Source organism: Gopherus evgoodei, chromosome 10 (genome assembly GCF_007399415.2).
Source record: "Gopherus evgoodei ecotype Sinaloan lineage chromosome 10, rGopEvg1_v1.p, whole genome shotgun sequence".
In the NCBI taxonomy this organism is placed as follows: Eukaryota; Metazoa; Chordata; order Testudines; family Testudinidae; genus Gopherus; species Gopherus evgoodei.
The window spans coordinates 66458291-66485413 of NC_044331.1; the positions used below are offsets into that span (position 1 = coordinate 66458291).

The 27123-nt window shown below is 39.1% G+C and overlaps 1 protein-coding gene across 4 annotated transcripts in view; it reads right to left on the reverse strand.

Annotated features, from left to right (window-relative positions):
• MARF1 (meiosis regulator and mRNA stability factor 1) overlaps positions 1 to 22146 on the reverse strand; it is a 37747-nt gene extending 15601 nt beyond the window's left edge. The window contains exons 1-14 of one of the 4 annotated variants that reach the window (XM_030577040.1): positions 22025 to 22146; positions 19415 to 19619; positions 17201 to 17875; positions 15917 to 16091; positions 12819 to 13045; positions 9216 to 9333; positions 7927 to 8099; positions 6777 to 7211; positions 6092 to 6255; positions 5839 to 6003; positions 4857 to 5046; positions 3977 to 4155; positions 2319 to 2399; positions 1700 to 1936 (exon numbers count right to left, since the gene is read on the reverse strand). In XM_030577040.1, coding sequence (XP_030432900.1) covers positions 1700 to 1936; positions 2319 to 2399; positions 3977 to 4155; positions 4857 to 5046; positions 5839 to 6003; positions 6092 to 6255; positions 6777 to 7211; positions 7927 to 8099; positions 9216 to 9333; positions 12819 to 13045; positions 15917 to 16091; positions 17201 to 17875; positions 19415 to 19561 — 2966 coding nt within the window. In that variant the 5' untranslated portion in view covers positions 19562 to 19619; positions 22025 to 22146. Of the gene's footprint in view, positions 1 to 1699; positions 1937 to 2318; positions 2400 to 3976; positions 4156 to 4856; positions 5047 to 5838; positions 6004 to 6091; positions 6256 to 6776; positions 7212 to 7926; positions 8100 to 9215; positions 9334 to 12818; positions 13046 to 15916; positions 16092 to 17200; positions 17876 to 19414; positions 19620 to 22024 lie in introns of those variants that run through there. The other 3 variants (XM_030577039.1, XM_030577038.1, XM_030577041.1) reach the window with 3 other exon arrangements.
• Between the last annotated feature and the right edge of the window lie 4977 nt (positions 22147 to 27123).

Here is a 27123-nt window from a genome sequence, read left to right on the forward strand (position 1 = left end):
GGGCGATTTTGCTCCACTGCGCACGTGCAGAATTCATGTGCGCTGCAGATATATTTTTTTTAAACTCTGCAGAAAATACATTCTGCTGGTGAGATGCTTCAGTTATGCCTTCCACCCACCAGGGGCTGCTATGATATCAGAACAGAGGGCAGTTGGCTCACCGGCCACAGTAGCCAGCAGCTGATGGGAGAAGTAGGGACTGCATTCCTCACAGCCCTAGCCCACAGGGCCAGGTGAGGAGACGCAGGATATGAGGAAAGAAACAGACACAGCAGGGCACATGGGATTGCTGGGGAGTGTCTCAGACTGGGGTTCAGAAGGGCTAGTGGGGGGACAGACTAGGGCTGGGACTCAATGGAAGTGGGGATGCAGAGACATATGCGGATAGTGGAGGGGTGGATAGAAAAAAGGGGGTACAGGGACACATGAGATGGGGGAGAGAGTGTGGCTAAGTGGGGTGTAAGGACACATGGGAAAGGGGGGAATGCAGGGACAAATGGAGATGGGGTAGATGTGCCTGCCTGAATGGGAAAGGCTAGGGGTTAGCCAGGATCTGCATGGGAGAGGCTCCCAAACTCCCTAACAACCCCTACTCCCCCTCCAGCAAAAAACAAAACAAAACCAAAAACAAAAAAACCACCCTGTTTCATACTTCTCCCACCACGCCCAACCACCCTCCAGGTTCATTCCCAGGCTTCTTCCCAGCAATTAACTCCCTCCCCCTCACCCTGACTCCCCCAAGCCTTTTCACAGCTTCTGAGGAGTGCAGGAAATACATTTCTGTATTGTAGTTTAAATGAATTATTACTCACAGTTAGGAATCTATTTGTCAAAAAAATTTCCATTTTTTGTTGTCTGTATTGTTACAGACATACTTGTTGGCAGGTATTTTGAAACAGATTACCAAAATAACTGAAACTGACATGGTTATATGGTGTTATTTTGACAAATAAAATACGCAGAATTCTGCCAATTTCAAAATACTGTATGTAGCTTTTTAAATATTTTGGCACAAAATTCCCTCAGGACTAATTAGAAAGACATTTCATGTACTTTTACTGTAGCTGTTGTACTGTGACTTACCAGCTGGACACAATGAGGAGAGCCAACACCATGTAACCAGACACCTATCTGCATACTAGTAGCAAATGATCGGTTACCAACTTTGGTTGTTCACAACTAATCCTATTGCACAACTGGTCACTGAAATAAGTTTAACTTTCAGATAACAGTGAAGTTTTCAGGTTATGATGGGCTGCCAGCTGACTAAAGATAGCTAGAGTGTAAATTAAGTGGAATTCTCAAAGACTTCATAATTATTGTCTCAGTGAAAAATTAAGCAATTCTTTTTCACCGCTATCAAAACATTTCCCTTCTAACCAACAATAGGATTGAGGTGTGCATTTCAGTCTCAACATAACAAGCATATTTCATCCTCAGAAATTAGGCTGCAATGCATAAACACCACATCCTCAAAACACATGAGCCCACTAAATCATGATACTAACTTTGATTTGAAGATGGATGTTGTGCCATCGCTGCTCTTTTGTTCTATGACCAGACACTTCAACTTTTAATATGTAACAGTGATTAAATGTACTATAAGATATAAATCTCAAAAGATGTTTGTTTGTTTATTTTTTAAAAAGGTACAAATTTAGTATAAAAACAAACTAAAACTATTGCATACATAGCTTACCTAAAGTCTTTATTCAGACAATGCTGCTTACAAATGGGCTCATGGTATTCCAATTCTTCAAATATTATAGGACTGCAATTTGCTGATGAACCATCATGAGACTGCGAAGATCCTAAAGGACTCTGCCGGGCTTGGCTGCTGGGTAAGAGACATACCAAACGTCCATTTCCTTGGTCACGGATAGCCACAGTATCCGTTAATTTATATAGATCTGATGCTATTAACTTGTGTCCAAATCTAAAATGAAAAAAGATTTAAGTGTACTTTAGCCATAAAAATAAACATTCAACGTTCAAAACTAGAACAAATGTTCAATTACAGAATGCAATAATGAACCACAGTAAGAAATAATTCAAAAGTAAATTACAAGCTACTCAAAATTAACCAAAAGGCTAATTTAAATCACAAGTCTTTCTATCTTGGAAGAAGCCAAACTAAAGAGATTTTAAAAAACTAGTTATGGGAGCCCAGTTAAAAATATTTGTGCAATATACTGTGTATGCAGAGGTTGATAAGGAGCAAAAAGTTATTTTATATCTCCATTGTAATTTACTGTACAAGACAGGAACTGAGAGTTTCTGAAAAGAGTAATTTAAAACGAGTGCAATTTAGAACCTACTTTTTTTCATATATTTCTGTGAACTTGAATATAGGCAGACAACAAGCAGGAGCATCCTGAAGAATGGACATTGTTTCTGAGCTGAAAATACAATTTTGAACTGTTATAAATAAATATCTTAAACTTTTCTATTTAAATTATCTACGTAATCTCTAGTAGCATTCAAACATTCAGTTACTTCACTTACAGACATAGGGAATTCTTTCATTACTAAATTACACCAAATAATTCTACTGAAGTCAACAGTATTAAAATGGTACAAGGGGGTTTAAAGCCCTCACATGTAAAAATTAATATTGAACACTAGGACTCTTCAATCTACTAAGATCTCAAATAAAGAAAAAGTATTTAAGTGATGGAATACAACGTAAAGGCAGGAATTAGGGTGCACTTAAATTACATCTGTGAATAATACTTTTGGATATTAGGTGTAAGGAGATCATGGGACAAATTCTGTTATATCCAGCCAATGCCATGGAGGTCAATGCACTCCAGAGAAAGATATAACAACGTGTATTAGACTCCTGCCCTCTAGTTCTGTCATCTAGGAGACTTTTCTAAAGGAGTTATTGAAAATCTTGCATGTAAGGTAAGCACCAGATATCTATGGAAAGTAATACTAACACTACATCACTAAAAGTTATCAATCTGGATTAAATCTTGACTGTATTAATAGACAGCTTGGCCAGGAAGAAACAAAGGGTATGACAATGCAATAATGAGAATTAATAAAATGGTCAACTATATGTGATAACAAAAACAAATTTGCAAGAAAAATCAATCCTCTCTCCAAAAATTTCAAGGAATAATGAGCACCATTTTTCCTTAAACTGAAGCTTTTTTTGTGAGACAAAATAAATAGTTTTCCTTCCAGTGGTTTCTTTCAGCATAAAAAGTATATGATGCAAGATAGAAAGTATACTTCTTCAGTTAGAATGCTCTCAACCTTCTAGGCCTATATCTTCCATAAATAAAATGAAGGGCTGTATCTTACATAGAGCAAAGACACAAAAAACCTACAGCAAAAACATATTCAGGTGTTTGTTTCTTAGACATGTGAACTTAGTCACACAATTAAATGGGTGGAAGGGAGGAGTCTCCTCATACAGCTTTTCTGGAGAGGGATGGATGGGGGGGTTGGCATCTTTATTCTTTGCTGTAAATCTGAGTTGTGTACAAGTATAAAATCTAGGTTTATTGATGGTCAAAAAAGTTAAATGACTGAAAAGGATGAGTGAGATTTAATGCCAATTGTCTACACTAACTGAATAAGCATATCCTAAAGTTTCTGAATACCATAAACTTTAAGAAATGAACATAATTAACTTTTCTCTATGACTCGGATGATATAGGTGCAGCTAAGAAAGTGATCCCAGGAGGATGCTTCTACATGAAGATCTGGTACCTTCAGAATTTATTTGGAGTTTCTAGATTGCTTAAATTTAGGTAGTGTTGACCCACATAATACACAGTAAGACAGACTTTTTTCATCGTATCTAAATGTTACATCTGCTAATGAACTTTAATCAGCTGGCACAGGCTGTATTTTGCTTATATTGTTCCCAGTTTTCTTTCCCTTAGTATTTTTACTTTGACATCTACAGGAACAATCCTTAGCCAGTAGACATAATCTAACAATTGTCTAGGCTGCTTTTTACCTAAGCTGAGATAGAGATTTATTAGCAGCTCCTGTAGCTAGGGAGACCTGGATCCTTTTGCTGCCAATTTTGTATCTGTGAAGGTTGTTGACAGCACTGATTGCTTCTTGTAGATTTTCCATTTGAACTATAGCCTTCAACTGATAATCCGTATGAGGACTGAGCTCCACACTCTTTACCTGAAAGAAAAAAATGAACATACAAATTCATCACAAAAGATTAACCCGAGTTAATTGTCATCTTTAGATATAGAAAAGTAGACTAAAGAAGAAGGATCAGATTATTTTACGTAATTACCATAAACTCTATGCATAGTTTCTTTTAAAGCTGTTATTAAATGGAAGGTCACGGAAATGGCCTCTCCCTGGAGTTTTATTTTCTAGAATTGACAGTGAAGTAACATCTACCTTCTGTTTCAAGTCATTTTTAAAAGTGATTCAAACTGTCGGCTCAATATTTACACTGAACATTTTAAAATTTTGAAGCGGACATGAGGAACAGATGTTTTCAAGGTTTTTTTTTTTTTATATTTAAGTTAATGCTTTGAGCTATGGAAACACATGGGACAGCTCAAAGCATTAATTTTAACTCTTCCAATGACCCTGGATGTACATTTTCAGAATTCTATTATCCCAATGAAGCAAAAAACATGAGCTCCATTTAGAGTTTTACATACAATGCCTTTAGTACACAGACCTATAAGACTATACACAAAAGAAATAGTTAAGGTAAGATGTATTATGGCATGGTAACAGGAAATACCAAGTTCTGAGTGCCAATATCTTAAGGTATCTTAGATAGCTGTACTCTTTACCTCAAAGGTAGAGCATACAGGCTTGTGGAAAGGTAAAACAGAACTCAAAGAGATTTTATCCTTTACCTTGCCATATCTAGAGAAGATTTCTTGCAGAATTTGCTGCAGGTCCTTTCTGGACAATCTGTAGTCTATATTGCTGATCTGAATATCTGCACCATTTGCAAAAGGATCAGGATAGTCTGTACCACTGGTGTGATTTACAATATTGAAGGCAAGTGGAGATGATCTGTTTGAGAGGTTTGGAGACATACTCCTAATTAAAATAAAAAGACATTTTAGTATTATTCAATAAATATGCGCATGTGTAAGTGCAAGTAAAAAAAATAATTCTAAGCATAGGTAAAGTAAAGAAATTTGCAAATCTCAATGCATTTTGGTTTTGGTACATATGCATTTAGTTTACATGGCTAAATACAGAAGCTGAAAACTTGCTTTTTTCCTTTAAAAGCTTAAAGAATCCTGGAAAAACACAAAAATCTGTCTCAAGACTGATCAACCTAGACAGCATAAGGTCTGGGGTTGGATACAATTTTTGTCCACAAAATGTACTTTCTACTGTGTGTTGAGAGAGTCAAACAAACAAACAAACAAACAAACAAACAATCTCTAAGCAGCAAAGGACCAGAGTTTCAAAGATATTTAGGAGGGTTTTCAAAATTCCACTAACTAATTATCTGCATCTTTGCAAGTTAGGCCCCAAATGTTTAAGAAACGGAATGCTTCTGAAATACCATGAACTCTGCCACACACATACCACGGAGATAAGGATGTACAAGGAACAGCTGAGGCAAAATAAGTTTAAATTAAAAAGGCAGTCTCTACTGCCTTGTTTTTAAATTCAGTCCTGTTAGCTGCTACCACATTACCAGATTAGCATCCTTATCCAAGGTTGAGCAATGCTACAACATGTAAATGTTTAAATGGAAACATCTCTTGTACATACAGATATATGGACCTGTTTACTTATACACTGGAAATAGGCTAACACCATCAATCCCAAACTCCATCTTCCAGATAGGAGATGCTACATCATACAGATACCTACCGAGATGACCAACAGCTCTGAGACATGAGCAGAGGACTGAGCTGTCGTGATGCTGTCAATTTACTGAAAGCAGATGGGTAGCTGACCTGGAATACAACTGCATCTTTATCTTTTTTCTCTATAGGAGAGTTGGTAATGCTTCTAGAAGCAGGGGTGTCTTTTCTACTAAAAAAAAAATAAATCATTATTGAATTGCTCAATTTTTTTACTACATGGATTAACTTTAAAAACATTATTTTTTTCCTTAACATACTTCTGACTGCATTTATAGGTCAATTCTCCTATTCCTGTGTTTTTGGTTGCCAAGCACACAAGATTTGCTGCATTAGAGTTTTGTGGAGAAAGAGTTTGCTCTCTTAACTGGTCTTGCTCATTTTCAATTTTTCTGATGGTCTTTGATTCAAGGTGGCACAGCTCCTAAAAATGAGTAAAACACAAAGGTAGATCAGCCACTAAAAAGTTAGTGCTTCTCCTCTTCATAAATCTTCCATCTTCATTAAATGTAAAGTAAAATTAAACTCAAGGCATGACTTTGTGGAAGCAGCCAGGTGCGTTATGTTTTTTTAGAAATAAGCTAGAAAGAATAGTAAACAGTATATTGAGGTACACATTTTCACTGCAATTTGTATTAAGTTCTGCGCCCTCTGAATTTTTCAAAAATAGCAAAGGCTCATTCTCAGTATACCTAAAACACAAATAGAGGACAAGAACCTGACTTGGACCCCTGGTTAGTAAAAAGTTGTTAGCACTCAGACCTGGATATGGATGTGAGGAGAAGGCAGAAAGTGAAACTCTATACTCCTTTTGAAAAAGCACCACCCATCTTCTTCCACTGATTTAAGTCATGCTAGCACAGACAGGCAAAGATAAAAGGAGGGGAATGGGGAAAATCTGGAAACATGGTAAGAATACAGCAGGACAGAGAAGAATGATGGTACCTGTAAACTTTTAACATTTGTGGGTTTTGCAGCAGATCCATGTGTCTGCAATCCCTTTCCCGCTGTGGTTTTGGAATTGGAAGACTGATCATTTGAATCTTTGCTGAAGAGGCAGAGTTTTGGGTTCTTGTTCATTTTTTTTGGAGACTTCACCTTTTCAGCTCCAACACAGTTTGAATTTTTTGTTTCATTGAGTTCCTTGTTTTTTGGGGTAAAAGACACAATAATTCTGTTGCCAAACACATCTTCATTTTCCATTCGCTTATGAGCACGTTCAGCACTTTCTTGATTTGAAAAGCGGAGAATTGCACTGCTGCCAGAAATGCTCAGCACCTTTCCTCCACAGTTATCTGACAAACGCCTGAGTCTGTTGCTGACACTTTTGCTGTCTCTGTTTGTTGGCAGGTTGTAAACATATAACAATGTATGGCATGACTGTTGGAGGGAAAAAAACGAAAGATTTTATTTGTTTAAGCAGGTCATGTAAGGACTTGGTCATGCAAAACCAATATTTAATATACCAAGATCTAAAGTATCAGATACTACTTTTTAGGTTTTTTCATGTATACCAAATATACCAGCCATGATGTGAACCAGGTTGTCAGTTTAGCTATGTTAAAGGGAGTCTTTAATTTATACGAAATCCTCCCTTAAAGGGGCCTTTTCCTTAAGATGGTGACTTCACATTCACAAGGTAGAAAAATCAAGGCAGCATAGAGTAAAGAAGTTGTTATTGCACATTTCTTACCTTCTGTTAATAGCACCAAAGCACAGAAAGACTGTCTTAAAATACAAGTGCATTCCAACACTGCTTGCTCTTAGCATTGTAAACTTTTATACAAAATGCACATTTCATTAGGTGAACAATGAGGATTGTAACCGGACTGCTACTTTTATTATTTCGTTTTAATAAATCTTAATCTGTAGATAAGTCATTGATAAAAATAGATATTGGTCATTTAATGATTAGGGATCAGTGCTTAGGTGTTCAGTTGAAATTAAGACCAATTCCAAGAAGTAACAGCCTTGTGAGAGATAGTAGTTCTGCTGAGAAGTGTCCTGATATTCACCTACTTCTCCCAAAAAATCAGAGAAATAAAGGTCAATATACACCTTTTCTACAATGTATGCAACAAAAAAAGTCACTTACTGGCATTTTCAATGGTAACCTTGGTGGCAAGTCCGAAATAAATTCTTCAAACCTGATAAGCTCATGAGCATGATGCAAGAGTGCTTCAGAAGCTTGGTTCTTATGTACCAAGATTATCTGGAAACCATGCCGGTGTCTCAGGTCACTGAGTTCTAAAGCAAAGTTTACATCAGCTGAAACAGACCCACCCACCCAAATATTAGTGGTTAAAAAGATTACTTTAAAAAGCACTGTCACCAAAACAACAACAACAACAAAAATATTTCAGGGAAAGAATAGCAATGGCTATAAACATTCATGGTAGATATATAATCAGCAGTTAGTATTTAAGAAATTTAGGAATCCAGGTTTTCTTTTCAACAGTAACATTTAACAATTTAATCAGGAGAAGTTAAACTGGTACTGTATGTTTTTGTAACTTTTTTTTTGCTTAAAATGGAATATTATAGCCTTAAATGAAACCCAGTGCAGTACATACACCTCTACCCCGCTATAACGCGGTCGTGGGGAGCCAAAAATCCCTACCATGTTATAGCTGAAACCCCATTATACTGGAGTAGAGGCAGCAGGGCTCCAGCGGACTCCAGCCACTGTCAGGAGCCTAGGCCCTTTACATCGCCAGCGAGCCGCACTGCTGCAGCCCCGGGATAGTGGCAGCAGAGTTCCAGAGGGATTTAAAATGCCTGGGGTTCCCCACAGCAGCCAGAGCCCCGGACCCTTTAAAGCATCGCCGGAGCCCCGTTGCTACCGTGCTATACGCGAACCCATGTTATATCGGGCTGCGTTGCAGTGGGGTAGAGGTGTATCATACAGTTCATTAAATAATTGTGACTAAATTTAAGGGTGTATGTTGTATTATTGTATTAAATATATCTGCATTCATTATGCTCAAAATTTAGAGAGTTTACATAGAGTACTCAATATAATAAAACTTATCTGAAGTTGGCACTTAAGCCTCCTACTAGCAGACACCATTATTATTAAGAGCAGTCTATGATAGTCAATGTGATATGGCAAATAAGTTTCCATCCTGGTTTAACAGAAGCACTAAACAGGAATATTCATCTTCTCATACTTAAAATTACTGTTCTATCAGCGTCACTGGAACTCATCATGAATTCTTACTTGAGCACTTTGCTTAAAATAGTGTAGATTCTGAACAGCTTGGGGGAAAGAACACTCAGTGCAATGTCTGAAAGTTTGACTGGAAATTCTCAATAGAATTCTGTTCCCCAGAACCCTGAAAGAACACAGTGAAAGGTTTTATGCAATGTGATTAATATTCTTACTTGATACAAGAACCACAGTAGCAGGCGCAGTGTGTGTATCAGCAAACCTCCTAAGACTCTGTCTGAGCTTGTCATCAGCTGCATTCTTTGCTGTAGCATTGATGTGTGCAACAGTTACCTGCAGAATTAAAGGAAGATGCCTTGAGGAAAGAACTGAATGTGAAGACTGGTAACTGGCATTAACTAGTAACAAATCTGACAGATTTAAAAAAAACAACAACAACAAAAAACACAAAAACCAACAGGGATTAGCCACTGAAAAAAATTGCGTAGTTCCATGTATTTTAAGTAGTTAATGCATGTTATATAGATAATGATATAGTGTGTACAGTATACAAAAGATATGAACTAGAAAAAAAGGTTTCCTGGGAGGGGGGAGGGGAAAAAAAAAAGAGTTAGAGATGTTATAAGAACTTCAGGGTGGTTAAGAAGTGCCTTTTTTTATTTTAAAGGACAGATTCCTGTTGAAATAAGCAGACCTAACTAGTTCACCTTGGAGCATCTAATTCTGCATCTAACTGTGTCCTTAAAGAGGAAGAAAGAAGGTACATGCACTTAAATGTATAATTGAGGAAATTATAATACAGCAAACAAGACTGTTTTACTACTGATATATAAATTAGCTTATTCAGAACAAACCCTGGTTCAGTATTACACTTATATTTTTATTGAGATCCAGTAAGAGGGATATGTATGAAGAGAGAAACACTGTATACCTTGCTTTGAATACCTGAAGTTAAAAATTGTAAAATAATTATGCATAGGAATTATTGATAAACAATTGTATGCAGCTTTGTTATTTTCAGCTTCTTTATCTGAAAAGAAAACATACACCAATTGCTAAACTATCAGCATTGCAGTGAACAAAAACAACTTGTCACAAGGATTGATAGATACATATTTTTGTAAATACAAAAGCAATTGATAAGTGTCAGCCTTCCTGAATGTATAGAGCCAATAATCAAAAAAAAAGAGAGAGAACTGAACTACTGTTCTCATAGAAACCAAAAGACAGATACAATTAAAAAAACCAAAAACCCACTTACGTATTTTTGACCTTTTTAACAAAGCATAAGTCTAGCTGTGAAATGGGGAAAAAGAACGGGGAAGCCCGATATAACATACATGAGGGACTTGCATTAGAAGAAAAAAGACATTTAGTCAGTTTAAGTGTCTGCTCAATATGTTCCAAGATGAGCGGACAAGATTTACTGAAACTGAATGCTAAAATGCAACTGAAGTGTGAAATATTTAAACTTCAGCATATTGTATTAGTGATCAAAACTTTTGTTAGGTAAATGAAGTTACTACTGAAGATTGTTTAGTATTCATAAGGTAAGCCGTGAAGGGTTAACATTTCAAACAATTGATAAAGGGAACTGACCCTTGGAAATAAGTCAAATCACTGATTACCAATAAGAACAAATCAATTAGATTCTTCTGGGTATTAAAATCTCTCAAAAAAGGAAACCAAGCAAGTTTGCCAGGTTCAATAATTTACCTATAAAGGTACTTTTCAATTACACTTGGACTCCAGCAACAGCCAAACCACTCCAATTGTTTTTAATACCACTGGTCTTCAAAGTGAAACACTTCTATTTTCACTATTATTTTTGTTATTTAAAAGACACAACTCATTTTTTCCATTTTGAAACAGTGGTACTTCAGACACTGTTCTCTAAACATTGTATCAGTCTTTCAAATAAGGTAAATTTTCTGAAAGAGTTGTCATGTATAATCTTACTTTGTCATTTTCAGAATTTCAGAACACACTAATAAATTAAAATCAAGAAAAAATTCAGTCATGTACTAGTTTAGACTTGAATATGCCCAAACACTGCACTCAGAATACAAATTTCAAAACAAAATGTAGTCAACCCCTCAGAGATTAGACTAAATGGATTTAAGACACACATGATAACTGACATGATTTATATGCCTAGTTTTCTTTTTTTATAGCCATTATTATACCAACAACAACAACAAAAACACAGTGCCCAGCAATACCATCATAAATAAAAGCAGCAAAGAGTCCTGTGGCACCTCATAGACTAACAGACGTACTGAAGCATGAGCTTTTGTGGGCGAATACCCACTTTCTCAGATGCATGTAGTCATGCATCCAACGAAGTGGGTATCCACCCACGAAAGCTCATGCTCCAATATGTCTGTTAGTCTATAAGGTGCCACAGGACTCTTTGCTGCTTTTAGAGATCCAGACTAACACGGCTACCCCTCTGATACTTATCATAAATAAAGATATAGGGGTAGTTTCATTATCATTAGGGCCCTACCAAATTCACAGTCCATTTTGGTAAATTTCATGGTTATAGGATTTTAAAAAAAAATCTTGAATTTAGTTTCAGATATTTAAATCTGAAATTTCACAATGTTGTAACCGTGGGGGTCTTGACCCAAAGGAGGTTGTGGGGAGGGTTGAAAGGCATGGTAGGAGGCCCCGGCAAGGGTGCCCCCAGCCCTGCCCTTCCCTCACTCCAGGCCCAGCACTTGAGGGCTAAAGGGGCCTTGGGCTGGCTGTATGTGTGCGAACACTGGGGTATCCAGGGTGTCCCCCCAATCATGTCACCCAGGGTGGTTGCCCACCTGTAAGGCCAGCCTTGTTCCTGCAAAAAGTGACAAGCCCCCACCCCCATACCATGCCATCCTCACTTCTGCTGGCAGTGCTGCCACCTTCAGAGCTGGGTGCCCAGCCAGCAGCTGCCGCTCTCCAACTGCCCAGCTCTGAAGGCAGCACAGAAGTAAGGGTGACCATTCCTGCCCGCCTCCTCCCCTACAACATTATAGCCAGATTTCACAGTCCATGATGCATTTTTCACAGCCATGAATTTGGCAGGGTCTTAATTATAACCCATCCCCTCCACTTTAAAAACCTAATGACAGAAGTCTGGCACTCCTGATCACATCATCTAACCCAATCTAAGCAGGCTAGTTGCCAGCCAAAACACAGATAATTTTTGAATGCCCAAACATTATGAAGTAGTAAAAGGTGGTGATCGTGTATCATTAATTCAGAGAAAAAAAACTTAAAGGTATTAATGTTTAAAAAACTAAACCAAGGAGATTAGAATGCAAGGTAATTTTAAGGTAAAGTGTCTTAAAAAGTGTTTGAAAGTGTAGAAATGAGGAGTAAAGGAGTTCCAAACAACACTAACTGTGCTCCAATGTCCCCTCCACCCACTGCACCCTCCATTTAGGAAAAGGTTCAATCAGCAACAAGTATCGGTTGACCTGTCATCTCAGTTGGTGATTTAGCTGCAAATTCTGTGAACTGTGCTAGAAAATGTTTCTTAAATTACCAAATGAAACAAAGATTCTCCCAAAACCAAAGTTAGTTAGAGAAGATAGTTCCACAGGTAATGTAATGCATCTGAAAGAAACAAAAAACAATTAGGGGAGGTAGCTGTCATGCATTAATTTTCTTAAGAAAAAATAGACGTATAAATTCAGCTAATATTGTCACTTCTATCTTCTCCAGTGAAACTGTTTTAATTAAAAAAAGGACTTGCTTCTGTTCATTAAAGATTGTCTGCATTATTTTTTATACAGAATGCTTTGAGCAAATAGATTACAACATTTCCATACCTGGCAGTTGTTCAGCTCCTGAATAACTTCTTTATTTTCTTTACTAATGTCACATACACAGATGAATTCTGCCTCCCTGTGACCTTTAAAAAATTTTTCACGAATTCGTTGTACAACTGCAATAGCTGAACGGCCAGTCGGAACAGAGCAGTTTTCAATATCCCAAAAGACTCCAATGGGGGGCAAGTTCTCCAGCACCTGGCCTGTTATTGCAACTTCTGGAGACCCTGTAGAAATTTAACAGAACAGCCTTTACGTTAAACTGGGAAATGCCGAGACTATGCCACTTTGCTAGTTATAAGCATAAAAGGACAAAGATATAAAAGATGGGAAGTTTCAGATGTCATTCTTTTTGCTGATACAGACTAACATGGCTACCACTCTGACAGCTAGGAAACTGATCACATCTGAACATTTCCAAGGTCGTAGTTCTCTGATGTATAAGGATTCTTCTTCATTTTAAAAAAGACGTTTGGGGTATGTTGACATAGCAAAAAAACCCATGGCAGTAAGTCTCAGTCCAGGTCTACAACTTGGGCTCATGCTATAGCGTTAAAAATAGAAATGCAGAACAGTGCTTCTCAAAGTCGGGCCACTGCTTGTTCAGGGAAAGCCGCTGGCGGTCCGGGCCGGTTTGTTTACCTGCCGTGTCTGCAGGTTCAGCTGATCGCGGCTCCCACTGGCCATGGTTCGCCGTCCCAGGCCAATGGGGGCTGCGGGAAGGGTGGCCAGCACATCCCTCGTCCCACACCACTTCCCGCATCTCCCATTGGCCTGGGAAGGCAAACCGCAGCCAGTGGGAGCCGCGATCGGCCAAACCTGAGGATGCGGCAGGTAGACAAACTGGCCCGGACTGCCGGGGCTTTCCCTGAACAAGCAGTGGCCAGACTTTGAGAAGCACTGATGTGGATCATCTAAATTGTTTAAAGCAGCAAAGAATCCTGTGGCACCTTATAGACTAACAGACGTTTTGGAGCATGAGCTTTCGTGGGTGAATACCCACTTCCTCAGATGCATCTGAGGAAGTGGGTATTCACCCACGAAAGCTCATGCTCCAAAACGTCTGTTAGTCTATAAGGTGCCACAGGATTCTTTGCTGCTTTTACAGATCCAGACTAACACGGCTACCCTCTGATAAATTGTTTAACTGTATCTGAAGTAACATTACACAGCTAAAAGTTCATAATGAATACTGAATTAGTACTGGAAAATAAATATTTAAACCTGTCAAATATCAGAGGGGTAGCCGTGTTAGTCTGGATCTGTAAAAAGCGACAGAGTCCTGTGGCACCTTATAGACTAACAGATGTATTAGAGCATAAGCTTTTGTGGGTGAATACCCATTTCGTTAGACGCACGTGGTGAAAATTTCCAGAGGCAGGTATAAATTTGCAGGCAAGAATCAATCTGGAGATAACGAGGTTAGTTCAATCAGGGAGGATGAGCCCCTCTTCCAGCAGCTGGGGTGTGAACACCAAGGAAGGAGAAACTGCTTTTGTAGCTGGCTAGCCATTCACAGTCTTTGTTTAATCCTGAGCTGATGATGTCAAATTTGCAAATGAACTGAAGTTCAGCAGTTTCTCTTTGGAGTCTGGTCCTGAAGTTTTTTTTTGATGCAGGATGGCTACCTTTAAATCTGCTATTGTGTGTTCAAGGAAGAACCAAGCAACTATGCAGTAAACACAAGGTTCTTCTACAGGCCAACAAACTAAATTGAAGAATGGATGTGAGGCTTGGAATTTGATATTATGGAGTCAGAGGGACAAAGATAAGTTTCTGCTCTTACAGAATGGCCACAGGAAAAGCTTTATCACATTTACATACATTCCCTAACCTACAATAAGCAGAAACCAAAGACAATAGACGATGAATTAAAAGGGACTCCGTACAGATGGTCAGCGACTGGAATGTCCAAAGAAGCGAAAACAGAACTGACAAAAAAGAATAAGTACCAGATAACAAGCAAACGACATGAACTATTGGTTATGATGTCTGATGAGTTATTCTTCCATGGATTTGTCAGAAATCATATCCTGGAAAAACCATAAAACTGGATAAAAAGCCTCAAATGGCTATAGCTGTTTGCTTCCCAAGCAGAAATGACACAGCTTCTCACAAGCTGAGCAGAAATAGACAAGAACTGGGAATCGGACTGTCAGATTGCCACTCAGCACTCCCTTTGGTAACCAAAAGACTGGGGGGAAATCCACGCTACAGAGACTATACTGGCATAACTATGTTGCTGTAGCTATGCTGCCATAACCCTGTAGCAGAGGCCTAGCCTACACCGATGGAAGAGGGTTTTCTGACAGTGTAGGAACACCACTTTCCTGAATGACAAAAAAACTAACTATGCTGATGGAAGCACTCTTCTGTTGACATAATAGCATTTATACTGGGGGGTTGGCCCATTAGTCACTTCTGTCAGGGACTTTTTTTTATCTTCATACCCGTGAACAATGAAGCTATGTTGACATTAGTTTTTGGTATAGGCCAGGCCTAAGTCTCTAAAGTCCATAAGGGAAGACAACTGCATTACCAGAATAAGATTTGTCATACCATCTAAATTGCAAACTGTCCAATTGAGCTGGAGAACATATCTAGCACACCACTGTACATACGTCATTGATCATTTCATACAATTGTCAATAGTCTTTTTAAAATTTGCATTATAACATATAGTAACTATACCAGAAGCACAAATATTAAAATTTTACAAAAATATACGAATATTTAAAGTATTAAAGTGATATCATCAACTTGGTATGTAGTCCATTTTGGAAAAGTAGGTTAAGGTAAGTTTCTGGTATTACACTTAATCTAAATTCGCTCCAATGTTTCACAGTTAAGTTTTCCTTTAAACAAAACAAAAAACACCACAATGTTTTCTTTCCTTGTATTGCTATGCAAAAGATCCACACAACCATATGGAAAACTAACTATACAATGGAAACAGTAAATATACAGAACTGTCAAATGAACAAAAACAAAAAATTTTACCCGTTAGTCTTTTTCATAAGAAATATCTTCAGAGAGACATGCAGTTTTTAAGATGATAACCTTTTAACTTCCAATGGTATTTTACAAATGTGGCTTACCATATTTTTGTGGTGACTTGCCCAGGCTACTTGCCAGTAATAAACTTGTCTCTTTTCCTGTTCCTTTGGTTCCGCAGCCGTTACACATTGGGATTGATATGGGTGCAGTCTGCGTACTGGGAGGGGGAATATTTGGCCAGATTTTAGCAGCATCAATTAAGCTATTTCTGGTTGGCTGTTGGAGCAATTTTTTTTCAAAACACCAATTAGTTTAATGTACGATATTATGCATTAATTTAACCTAGAACATTTTATACTGACATGAAGAGTAAAAATTGACAGAACAACCTTCCAATGGACTGGGAGTTAGATGTTAATCTGGAAACTAATCCACAGTAATATTAACCCATTGAATGAAGTGTGCTCATCTCACAGACTTTCTTCCCTTATGTATTCAGATTTAACTTTCAAAAAGTGATTTTGAGTGCCCTTCTCAACATATGAAAGGGGCACCCTTTTCAGAAAGTGCTAATCACCTACCCTCGGGCAAAAAAACAAACAACCAAAAAACAAAATGCCCACGCCCTTTTAAAAAAAATCTCAAATTAAGCATTCTAACATGGAAGCACCCAAAATCACTCATCACTTTTTAAAATCTTGGCTCCTTATCTAGTTCTGTGATTTTCTATGTACAGTATTACATTAAAAATGGACCAAACTTGAAACCCCAATTTTCATTTTAAATGATGCCTGGCATTACAAGACGTGGAATAAACTTAAGTATACTTCACTTCTGATCTGTTATTGAAATTCAGACGGATTTTAAATTTGAATGTAGTTAAATTAAGTGTACTAAATTGGTACTGAAGCATAAAAATAAATTATAGATTAGAAAGGCTGATCTTAATGCTCAAAAAAAAGCTTTCCCAATTCATGAGATGGAGCCATCTTGATTAGCTGTCTATGCTGGATACAGATTATCTGCCATGTAATCCTTCACAGAATCACTACTAATGGAATGTTTTATCTGGAGCTCTCAGAACAGGTGAGCAGCTCCTTTCAGAACTAGAAAAGATTCTGTTCAATTAATAAAGAATCTGGGATACACTCAAATAGTGTGATATCCTGCTGTCTCTTCCCATGAAATTGAATGCTACTTCCACGAATCTCTCACCTTCAGATTAAGAACAGGCTTCTGATACCATGGCCCTTAAACTACGTATTAACATCAACTAGATAATTCAAGCTGTAAGCCACCATACCTATTTTGTCTCCCAGTTAACATTCACTATTTAAGCATTTACAACATATAGCACTTTAAGAAGAAATGTGAAACGTACAAACCTTGCTTAAACATTCATTACAGTAGTGAGATCCCTTTAAACAGACTGAAGGTGCCACATTTAGGTGCAAAGAGTTGGTGCATACACGTGATGTTAGCTCCGACTGTGTAATATGTTCCTCCAAGTGCCCTGTAGCCCCACTTGTAAATTCGGAACAGGGAAAATAGCCAGAAGATGTGCAGCTCTGAAGGGCTGGAAATTGACGCAGTTTGTGCACATTACCATGACAGGACTGGAAATGGAGCTTTCCACAACATGGTAGATGTTGACAGGAAGACACATTATTTTCTAAGCACATGCTGGGGAAGTCACTTGCAATGCCTGCCAAATTGCTTCTAGCTGGAGCATTCTTGAGTGACGATGCAGCCTGATAAGCAAACCCTGACCCTACTTGACAAGTAATTGTCCCAGTGCTTTGAGAGTCTAATATTGTGCTAGGATGAATCAAGCTACCACCACCAGCACCACCACCAAAATGCATCTTATGAGTACAAGAGGAGTCAGATCCATGAGCACAGCAGCTTACTTTGGGGCTAGGTGAAAGCTGTATTTGCTGTTGCTGAAGAGAATGAACATCAGGAAGTGGTACTGCTGGAAAGAGTTTAGAGCCAGCATGAAGAGGAGATGAAGCATCCTTCAATTCCACAACACCTTTCTTGTTCTCCATGTAATCTTTCTGGAAAAAATAAGTCATAGTGTTACATTCAGGGGCATCTCTCATGTACGAGCTAGTAGTTTATAGTTTGATTATACATACACACACACGCGCGAGCTACAATTCTGACAGTGACAGAAGCCAGGAACTTATAATAATCAAAAGAACCATCAATCCACCAGCTGCACGTGCTGAAATCCATAAACTTATATATAAAAATTGTATGCACAAAACTAATGGAATGAATGTTCTATAGTTTTGATATTTCCCCAAAATCTTGGAGATAAAAAAAAACCAATGGCTGAGGCCAGCTACCATGTTGAAGGTGGAGAAGGAAGTTAAGACAATTATTACAGATATTCTGAAATTACAAAGCAAGCAATGTTACAGTGATATACAACCACTTCTATAATGGTAAATTCTAGCTGACTGGACGGTAGAGGTAACCAAAAAAATGGATAATTATAACAGGAACATATAGAATTTACTTAGGCTCTGGATCAAGTCCCTCTGAAAAGGCTATTAAAGAAGACTGGTAACCATGAGGTGAAAGATGAATACCTTAAAAAGAACAAAAAACAGATAGACAAAGTATGAATGCAAACATACAGACAGAAGATAAAGCAATTTTCAACACACAGATGTTGAATGCCCCTGGTATTAATAAGACTGATGTTTGATATACTTAACATCATGGAGGCTGGGGGATAAACAGTAGTTCTGCACCTCAAGCCACTATAACAAGATGCATTATAAAGGACAGACACACATGGTATAAGAACTGCTGACATCACATGTTTAGGTTAGCCAAGACTGGATAATGTGAAGAGCACTAGAGATTATCCAGATTAGCAGCCATTAGTTCTGAGAAGATCAGTTGGGTATTCCTATTTACTGTTTCCCATAATACAAGAGCAAGATTAAAAGAGACAGACAATGTAATATAGATAAAAGGGAATACGTACACTTGCATGCAACATATATTGTGGAATTCACTACTACAACTATTCAGGCAAATATTCTGGGAACTTTTTAAAGGATTGGTTTCTAAAATCTAAATGGAGTTTGAGGCATTTCTCACCCTCTCAGAGCCCTAGATGATTTGTAACCTGGATACTCAAGTCTGCCCCCCCTTCATGTGATGCCACCTCTGTTGCAAACAAAGGCATTTAAAAAAAACCCAGCCATTTCCATAAGGCGTCATCAACCCTCGAACTTGCTCTCTCACCTTAGTCTGACAAAAAACAAATTTGTTGGAAGTTAAGGACCAGGTTAATCTATTTCCCCAATGTTTTACTGACAGGTAGATTGAAGATCAATGTGGTGGCTGGAGAATTGATATTATTGTAGGGGGTTAGACATTTATAAGAACATCTTGCAGTTATAGTAATTAACATATAAAAACTTAAGACCATATTTATGATTCAGGGCATAAGTTGATAACTTGTGGAAGTCAGGAAGAAACCCCCTGCTCCCTCCCCCCATGGCATAATATGCATAATTTGGTGTACTCATCTGTTCCTGTGTATCAGTTATGTTCTTAGTATAGCAAAGAATTACCGGTTTTGTACTGAAAGGCGAAGTCTGTTCAGTGGTAGAAAAGCAATTAGAGAATTTCCAGAGCCATGGTTTAGCATCATTATCTTGTCGTTGAACCCATCCAAATGATCTACTGCAGAGATTCTCTGTTCTGTTTCCTTCCATCATACAGCCATACAGAATAGTTCAACATTCTTTCATCCCTCCTTTCTTTCATTCTTCCCACCTGTTAAAGTTGTGCATATTTTAAATATTAATACTTTAAAACATAATAAAGCCATACTTTTGTCTTGATTATGAACTGCAAAGTTGAGAAGTCAGTAGATCTGCACTAAGCAACAGAGAGTCCTGTGGCACATTTAAGACTAACAGATGTATTGGAGCATAAGCTTTCATGGGTGAATACCTACTTCATCAGACGCATGGCTGCCTTGCACGGCTACCCCTCTGATACTAGATCTGCACTGTTTGCATTCAACTTAATAAAATGGTTTGGACACAATTAGATTTATTTCTACAATATGAATTATTATTGTAGCTTACTACTGTATCTTAAAATGGGAACCCAAAGCACTGGTAAGTGAATGGAAATGTTGCTTATGTTCACGGTAGCTTCTGAAAATACAAAAAACCACTTCAACAACGGATATCTAGCAACACAGTGAACAACTGATACTGCTACAAGAGCCCTGCGCAGGACTATTTTTTTAATCCCACTCTTGTCCAGCAATACCCATTTCTACATTGTTTCTTGCATTTTTTCTGGCTCCAACCTGCAAAAAATCTTAGATCCTGCAAATCCCACAAGAGAGACAGATTCCCCCATGATACTTAACAAAAAGAAAAAAGGGTTGGTTATTATATATTGTGGTAAAAATTATTTCTGAATCCCATGTATATATATATACACACACACACATATACACGTACACATTATATATACACATGGAATTCAGAAACAACCACCACCACTAAAAGAATAAAACAAATCTTGCTTAAACCACATAAAAATATACTTTAACTCCTGTTATAACAGACATCAAATCCCTTTCTATCCCACACTTAAATTTAAGAATGAAAACTTTTATTTAAAAAAAATAAAGAAAAATGTGCTTTACACTGCTGAAATTCTATTTATGACAAACTGATGAGAGATTTAGTGTTTTCCTAAAAATTAATGCAGTCTTCTGGGTGTTTTTTTGCCTATCCAATTCTGCCCACAACAAAGTAGATTTTACCGGCTGCCACTATTATGGCATCTGAGTCCTGCTGCAGGGCTCTAATTGCTATGGGTCTTAAACCGCAATCCAGGAGCTAGAGTTTCATGACAGAAGTCCAACAGGAGAGCACACAGAGTGAGTGCAATGTAATGAAAAAAATGAAGGAATACCAACAAGCTCTTTTACTAATCCTCAGCACACCACTGAGGTTTGTAAGCCTTACTACTGTTTCACAGAGTCACAAAGAAGCTAAACAACTTGTTCAAGACCCCAGAGTAAATTACTAGCAGAGCTAATGATTAGAAATGCAGACTTCCCACCCATATAGTCTATTCAACAGAGACCATGTTGCCTCTGCTCTTTAGTTACATTTATGAAAGTTTAGCCTTGAATGGGAGAACTGGCATTTACTCCAAGTTAAAGCTACCCGGATTTGACAGTAAAACTATATGAACTCTACTCCAAACTGTAATCTGATATCTGTCCAGTTCAAAATTATATCACATTTATTAAATCTTGAAACTTGGCCAGTTACTTTTAAGAGAACATTCAATTTATAAACAATTTTAAAAAATAAATGTCTCAATCCCATATTATACCATTCAAAATTATTAAAAGATAAGGATTTTAAAAGCCTGATTTCTTTCCAACTTTTTAGTGTTTACTGTTCCTTTCCCTTCTGTTTGGTTTTATTTTGCAGCGATTCTCGGGGCAGTTTCTCTTCCGGGCTTACGCACTCTTAGTTCACACGCTACAGGGGAATGCTTATATCCAAACGAAAGCCTGGTTTAACTTGAGCGCGTCTTGAAACGCAAGGCAGAAATACTGCCGAGGGTTTGTCTGGGAAATGGGCTCCCACCGAGCCCCGCACGGGCACATGGCCAGACGACAAAGGATGAAAACACACGTTCAAACCCGTGTGGGGCTCGCCTTAGGGAGAGGGGGCGCAGCTCGGGGCGCACGCAGGGCAGCAGGACTTTGGAAGCTCAGGAAGCGAGCGCAAAGCGCAACCCCACCGAGAGACCCTCCCCTCCCCGCCCGGGGCAGCACCAGGACCGTATCCCGCCCGAGACAGGGTCAGAGCCTCCCTCCCCCGCCCCTAGGGCCAGGACCCCGCGCCCCCATTGCTCCTACACAGGCAGGCTCCCGCAACGGTGCCAAGTAGGGCCGGGCTTGGTTAGCAGGGGGCCGCAACCGGAGACACGGGAAGCCGCCGGTGCTCAGCCCTCCCCTAGCCCAGGACGAGGGGCCAGGACCGTGCACCACCCTCCCGCTGGATTTTCCCCAGGCCCGACGCCCGATCCCTTTGAGGCCTAGGTCCGCACCCAGGGTCTCTCCCACCAGCCGGAGCGGGCCCTGTGTCCCGGCCCGCCTGACGCTGCTGCTAGACTCCCCCCCCCTCCCCGGTCACCTGGGCCGCTCTCGCCACCTCCGCCGCCTCTCTCTCTCTCTTCACATCCCGGCTCCCCCTGCCCCTCACACCCCCTTTGTTTTCCTTCCCCCGCCTCTCCGCAGCTTCCGCCCCCAAGCGCAACACCCAATGCCGGAAATGAACTCACTGTCGTAAACTAACTGCTACTGCCGTAACACTTCTCATCCCCTCCCAGGCTATAGCTGGGGGAGCCTGAGGGGCGCAGACATTTAATCCCCCTCCCAGGCACGGGGCTTGCGTCCCTCATGTGTCACGGCAAAAAGGGAGGGAGTGGAGGGCGACAGAGCCCTCTAGTCTATAGCGATCCTACTAGACACTAATAGGGGCCCTGCTCGGGTGAACAGATGTCCCAGGTTTTATAGGGACAGTCCTGCTGTTTGGTGCTTTGTCTTATACAGGCACCTTTTACCCCCACCTGCTGGCCCGTATTTTCATATTTGCTGTCTAGTCACCTTAGTCCCTGCACTGAGGGTTGGCTTATGGGGGAGTACCTGGCACAGGCCTCAAAACAGGAGTACTTGGTAGTTCTGCACCCTTACACCATCTGCTACTCTACACGTGAAGTGTTCAGGAGGCACCTGGTGTAAGGCAAGCCAGGATGCAGCTCCAGTACATTCACATTCCTATTGTGGTTTTCATGACACCGCAGTAAAGACAAGACACCAGAAAAGAATTGTAATTAGGGAGCGGTAAAAGTGCGTGGCATTTTACAGGTCGCAGGCTACACCACAGTAGTCCCTTGGGGCAGTTACATTGGAACTAGGGTCTTGTCTACACTAGGGAGTAGCCTTCATTCAGCCATTGGTTGCCAACAGTTGGTGTAGCTGTACTGATGTAGAAAAGACCTCAGATGTAGAATAAAATACAGGGACTGGAAGGTCAGGATGGTGCCGGAGAGATCATGCTCCAAAACGTCTGTTAGTCTATTAGGTGCCACAGGACTCTTTGCTGCTTTTACAGATCCAGACTAACACGGCTACCCCTCTGATACTTGATGGATTAGTAGTGGACAAGAAGAAGGAGCATATTCCTGCACTGCAGGAAAGGAGCAATTAGTACAGTGTTCAACTGAGCTATTACACATCCACCATACCAGTGTTTCTGGGCTGGCTCCATCAGTTCCTTTAGAATTTAAGCTTTCCTTGAAAAAAAAAAATAGTCATCAGACTCCTGGTTGCAAAGAATGCATTGCAAATGACAGTTTGAGTCATAAATAGTTTTGAGTAATAAAATTCCAACCATCCTTTCATTTCAATAGGGTGTAAACTCAGAAACTAAAAGATAACAGTGTGAATATCAAAACTGTTAATTAATTTGCTGCTTGCTGTTCAACTGTTGGATTGTGGGAGTTTGAGTAGAATATCAGGAACTTATCTCGCCTGCCCCAAAGAAGGTTCAGAGCCTCCCTTCCTGACCCTTAGGGCCAGGACCCTGCACTTCCACCATCACCCCCATCTTTACTCCACGCCAATTTGACCTCTGAGAGAGAAAATTAGGGTTTATCTACACACAGTTTTTGCTAGTTTAAATGGTGCAATCACCTAATGTAGGTGCAGTTATACTGACAGAAAAGTATTTATATTGATCTTAGCATTTTTATATGGAGACGACTGCGCTCACACTTAAAGACTTAAATGCCACTTGTTTTTTCAATTGTAGCAGTCAAATTAAAAAATAATGTTATAATGTTACAATATCATGACTTCCTCTTCCCAAGATGATCAGTCTTGATGAATCTGGAACATCAATTTTCCTTCAGATGGCTTCTGAACCCAAAAGACAAGGCTTCTCAGTTTTACCCTGGATTCTCATAGTTTACAAATATTGCCTGTTCCCCTTTACCTCACTTTCTTTCAAGGTCTTTGGCAAATCAGACATACCTTGAGTCATGCAACTCTGTGCAATCAAGTTGGATTTAGGTCACCATTAGGGACTGTGAACTTGGAAAAGTCCCACTTAATCCAGACATTATAAAAACATTTGGTATTTTCTGTTTCACAGAGACTGTTGGTCTTTGGCCCTCTAAAGTGTATATATAAAAAATCCAGACAGTTAAGACCACTTTTGAGGAAGTTAGTATGGTCTTATCTGGGTAAAATGGATTAAGAAGATACTATGTCACCAGTTTATGGGAAATTCACTGTAAAAATATCTAGCAGGTAAACCCTAGTGCAACAAAACCAATATTCATTCATCAGCACAATAAAAATAAACTCAGTCTTATAGATTTCATCATCTCCACTTCTTTGCTTATTGAAAAACAGACATACTTGTATAGTCTTCTTACAAACAAGGCAATTACAATAACCTTTATTATTATTTATTATTTGTATGGAAGTAGTGCTTAGGAGCCCCAGTCTTTGATCCAGGACCCCACTGTGCTATTTTGGAACTGGACTATAGCTCCAACAGCTTATCTTCTGAAATCTAAATCTTGTTACAGAAAAGATACTGTAAAACTCATCAAAATGTGAGCCATTTAAGACATAAAATTTTTAATTTTAAGGTCTAAATAATCATACAAACTATTCTTACAATCTTAAAATTAGTGTACAAATAGTAACTAATTAATATTAAAAAATCAGCAGGATATTGGGACATTGGTCCCAATTTTGCAGACATGTTTGTAGGTGCTTAACTTTACTGAAGTTAAGTATATATGTTTGCAGGATCAAGATAATTGTCAGGTGGTGTTTAGCCTGTTTTCTTAACCTGTCCAAAACAACAAAACATTTTGTAGTAATTTAAGGGCAGAATTAAGGGGCACTATCAACTAACGTTTTTTAAAATCCACTAATTTTAGAAATTTCCAGTGCTGGTACAAAATCCTTTAATAGTTTGTTCAGAAATTAAAAAAAAATACTTATAATTGTTGGGGGATTTTTTTCTCCAGACCTGTTGATGTTTATAAAGCTCTTAGTACAGGTTAAACAGACAAACTGATTATATACTATAAAATCCTTTCAAATGCATAAAGTAAGCAAACAGAAAAAAACAGAAGGCCAGATCTTCAACCGGTGTACATGGGTGATGCTCTGTTCATGTCAAAATAACAGAACCCATTTACACCTGCTGAGGATCTGATTCCAAAATGATTTTGCTAACTTCTCTCAGTTATAGTTATCTTAGTTGTTGAGTGTTCCATTAATATCTGAATCTTCTACAATAACACAAACTGCCACCTGAATTACACTATTGGCCTAGTCCTCCAAAGACTCTTAGGACTTGTCTACACTACCGCGAGGGGTTGATCTAAGATACACAACTTCAGCTGCTTGAATGGCATAGGTGAAGTTGACGTACTTAAATCTACTTACCGCGGTGTCTTCACTGTGGTAAGTCGACAGCTGATGCTCTCCCGTCGACTCTGCTTGCGCTCTTCTTTCTGGTGAAGTACTGGAGTCGGCGGGAGAGCACTCAGCGGTTGATTTATTGCATCTATACAGAACCTGATAAATCGACCCCCGCTAGATCAATCACTGCTCGCCAATCCAGCAGGTAGTGTAGACAAGCCCTGAGTATGTGTGCAATCCCATTGGAATCATAATAACTCAAGTGTTTTAAGTCTTTGTAGGATTGTGCCCTAAGGACTCGGACCCAGATCCTCAAAGGTTTTTAGGAACCTCTCTCATTGAAATCAATGGAATCAGAACCTGAACTTGACTCTTTGAAATCAGTGGGACTAGGATGAGGTCCTCAGTCCTCTGCTTATATATGTGGGTGCCCATCAACAGGCATCTTGATAAACTGGTGGCTGGATGTGCGCAATAATTAATAATAAGATACTCAGTGATCTATGACCACATATATGTGGGCTAGATCACCCTTTGAAGTAGTAATTTGTGGTTTTGTTTTGAGTCTTTCAGGAAGCAAATACCAGACACACCTACTGAGCAGATATTTGTGTGCATTATAGTATAGGCACACACCTATGGTACTTGAGCAACACTGAGTAGGTATGTCTTATCCCTATTAATAATTTATGAGCAAAAAGAACTGGATCCAAATTCCACTAAAGTAAAATAGAGTACCATTGACTTCATTAGGTTTTTGGATCAGGCTTACTGCTGCTGGTGAACATTCTTGTCCTTCCCAGCATCCTGGAGACACAAAAGCATTATACTGGTGTGCTCACATCATTGATAGGTTCTGTTTAGTCTTACTGTGGTTTCTTGTGGAGACATGGCCCAAATGGGGAGATCATAAATGAGGTATAAGTTAATGCTGCTTTCTAATGTCTCACAGAGGGCCTAATCCTAATACATATTGACTTCAGCGGTAGCAGTACAGCACACAGAATCTTATCCATGGTAAGCAAAAAGTGGATTGAGTGGGTATCTTGAATGTATAAATTTTGCACTTTTATGGCATTTAAAATAGTTACAGTTACATACTGAGATATCTTTCTGAAAAAAATAGCCTATGGAGTTAAAACTCACAAGTCAGCCCAAGGTGAGTTTAAAAAAAAAAAAAAGAACAAAACACCACATCCCAGGGAAATTTTTATTTATTTTAAAGTTATGGGAGTCTGGAAAAACACACAGTTTATATTATAACTGAGCTGTGGCAATTTAAGCTCCTCTCACACCACCGATCTTACAAACTAATGCAAGTGCTTAACTTTTGTCAGTAAAAAAATTAATCACAAATATTTGTGTTTGCAGAATTAGTGCCTATATCTTCTTACGCTTTTGATGAAGCCCCAAGCACACTTGTGAATGTTATAAAATAAGTAACACACCCACAAAAAGGTAGATAATGATAAAGGGAGGAGAAAAGCTGAAGACTCCCAAGTTGCATTGCAGCTTGCTGAAGTATATTGCTTGCCCAGTACATCGAATCTTCATAGCTCCACCGTATCTTTGCCTTGCTTAAAGGGTGGAGGTCTGCTTGAGATCCCTGGGGTGGTCCTGCACCATGCCCTGCGCTCAGAGCCCTGTCCCACTGGCACCTTCGTCCGTCGGCCCGGCTGCAACTGAAAAGTAAACAAACAAACAAACAAACAAAATATTCGAAAGACAAAAGTTTCTCTACCGGAGCTGATTGGAGGAGCCTCTTCAGGCCACGTGACCCCACAG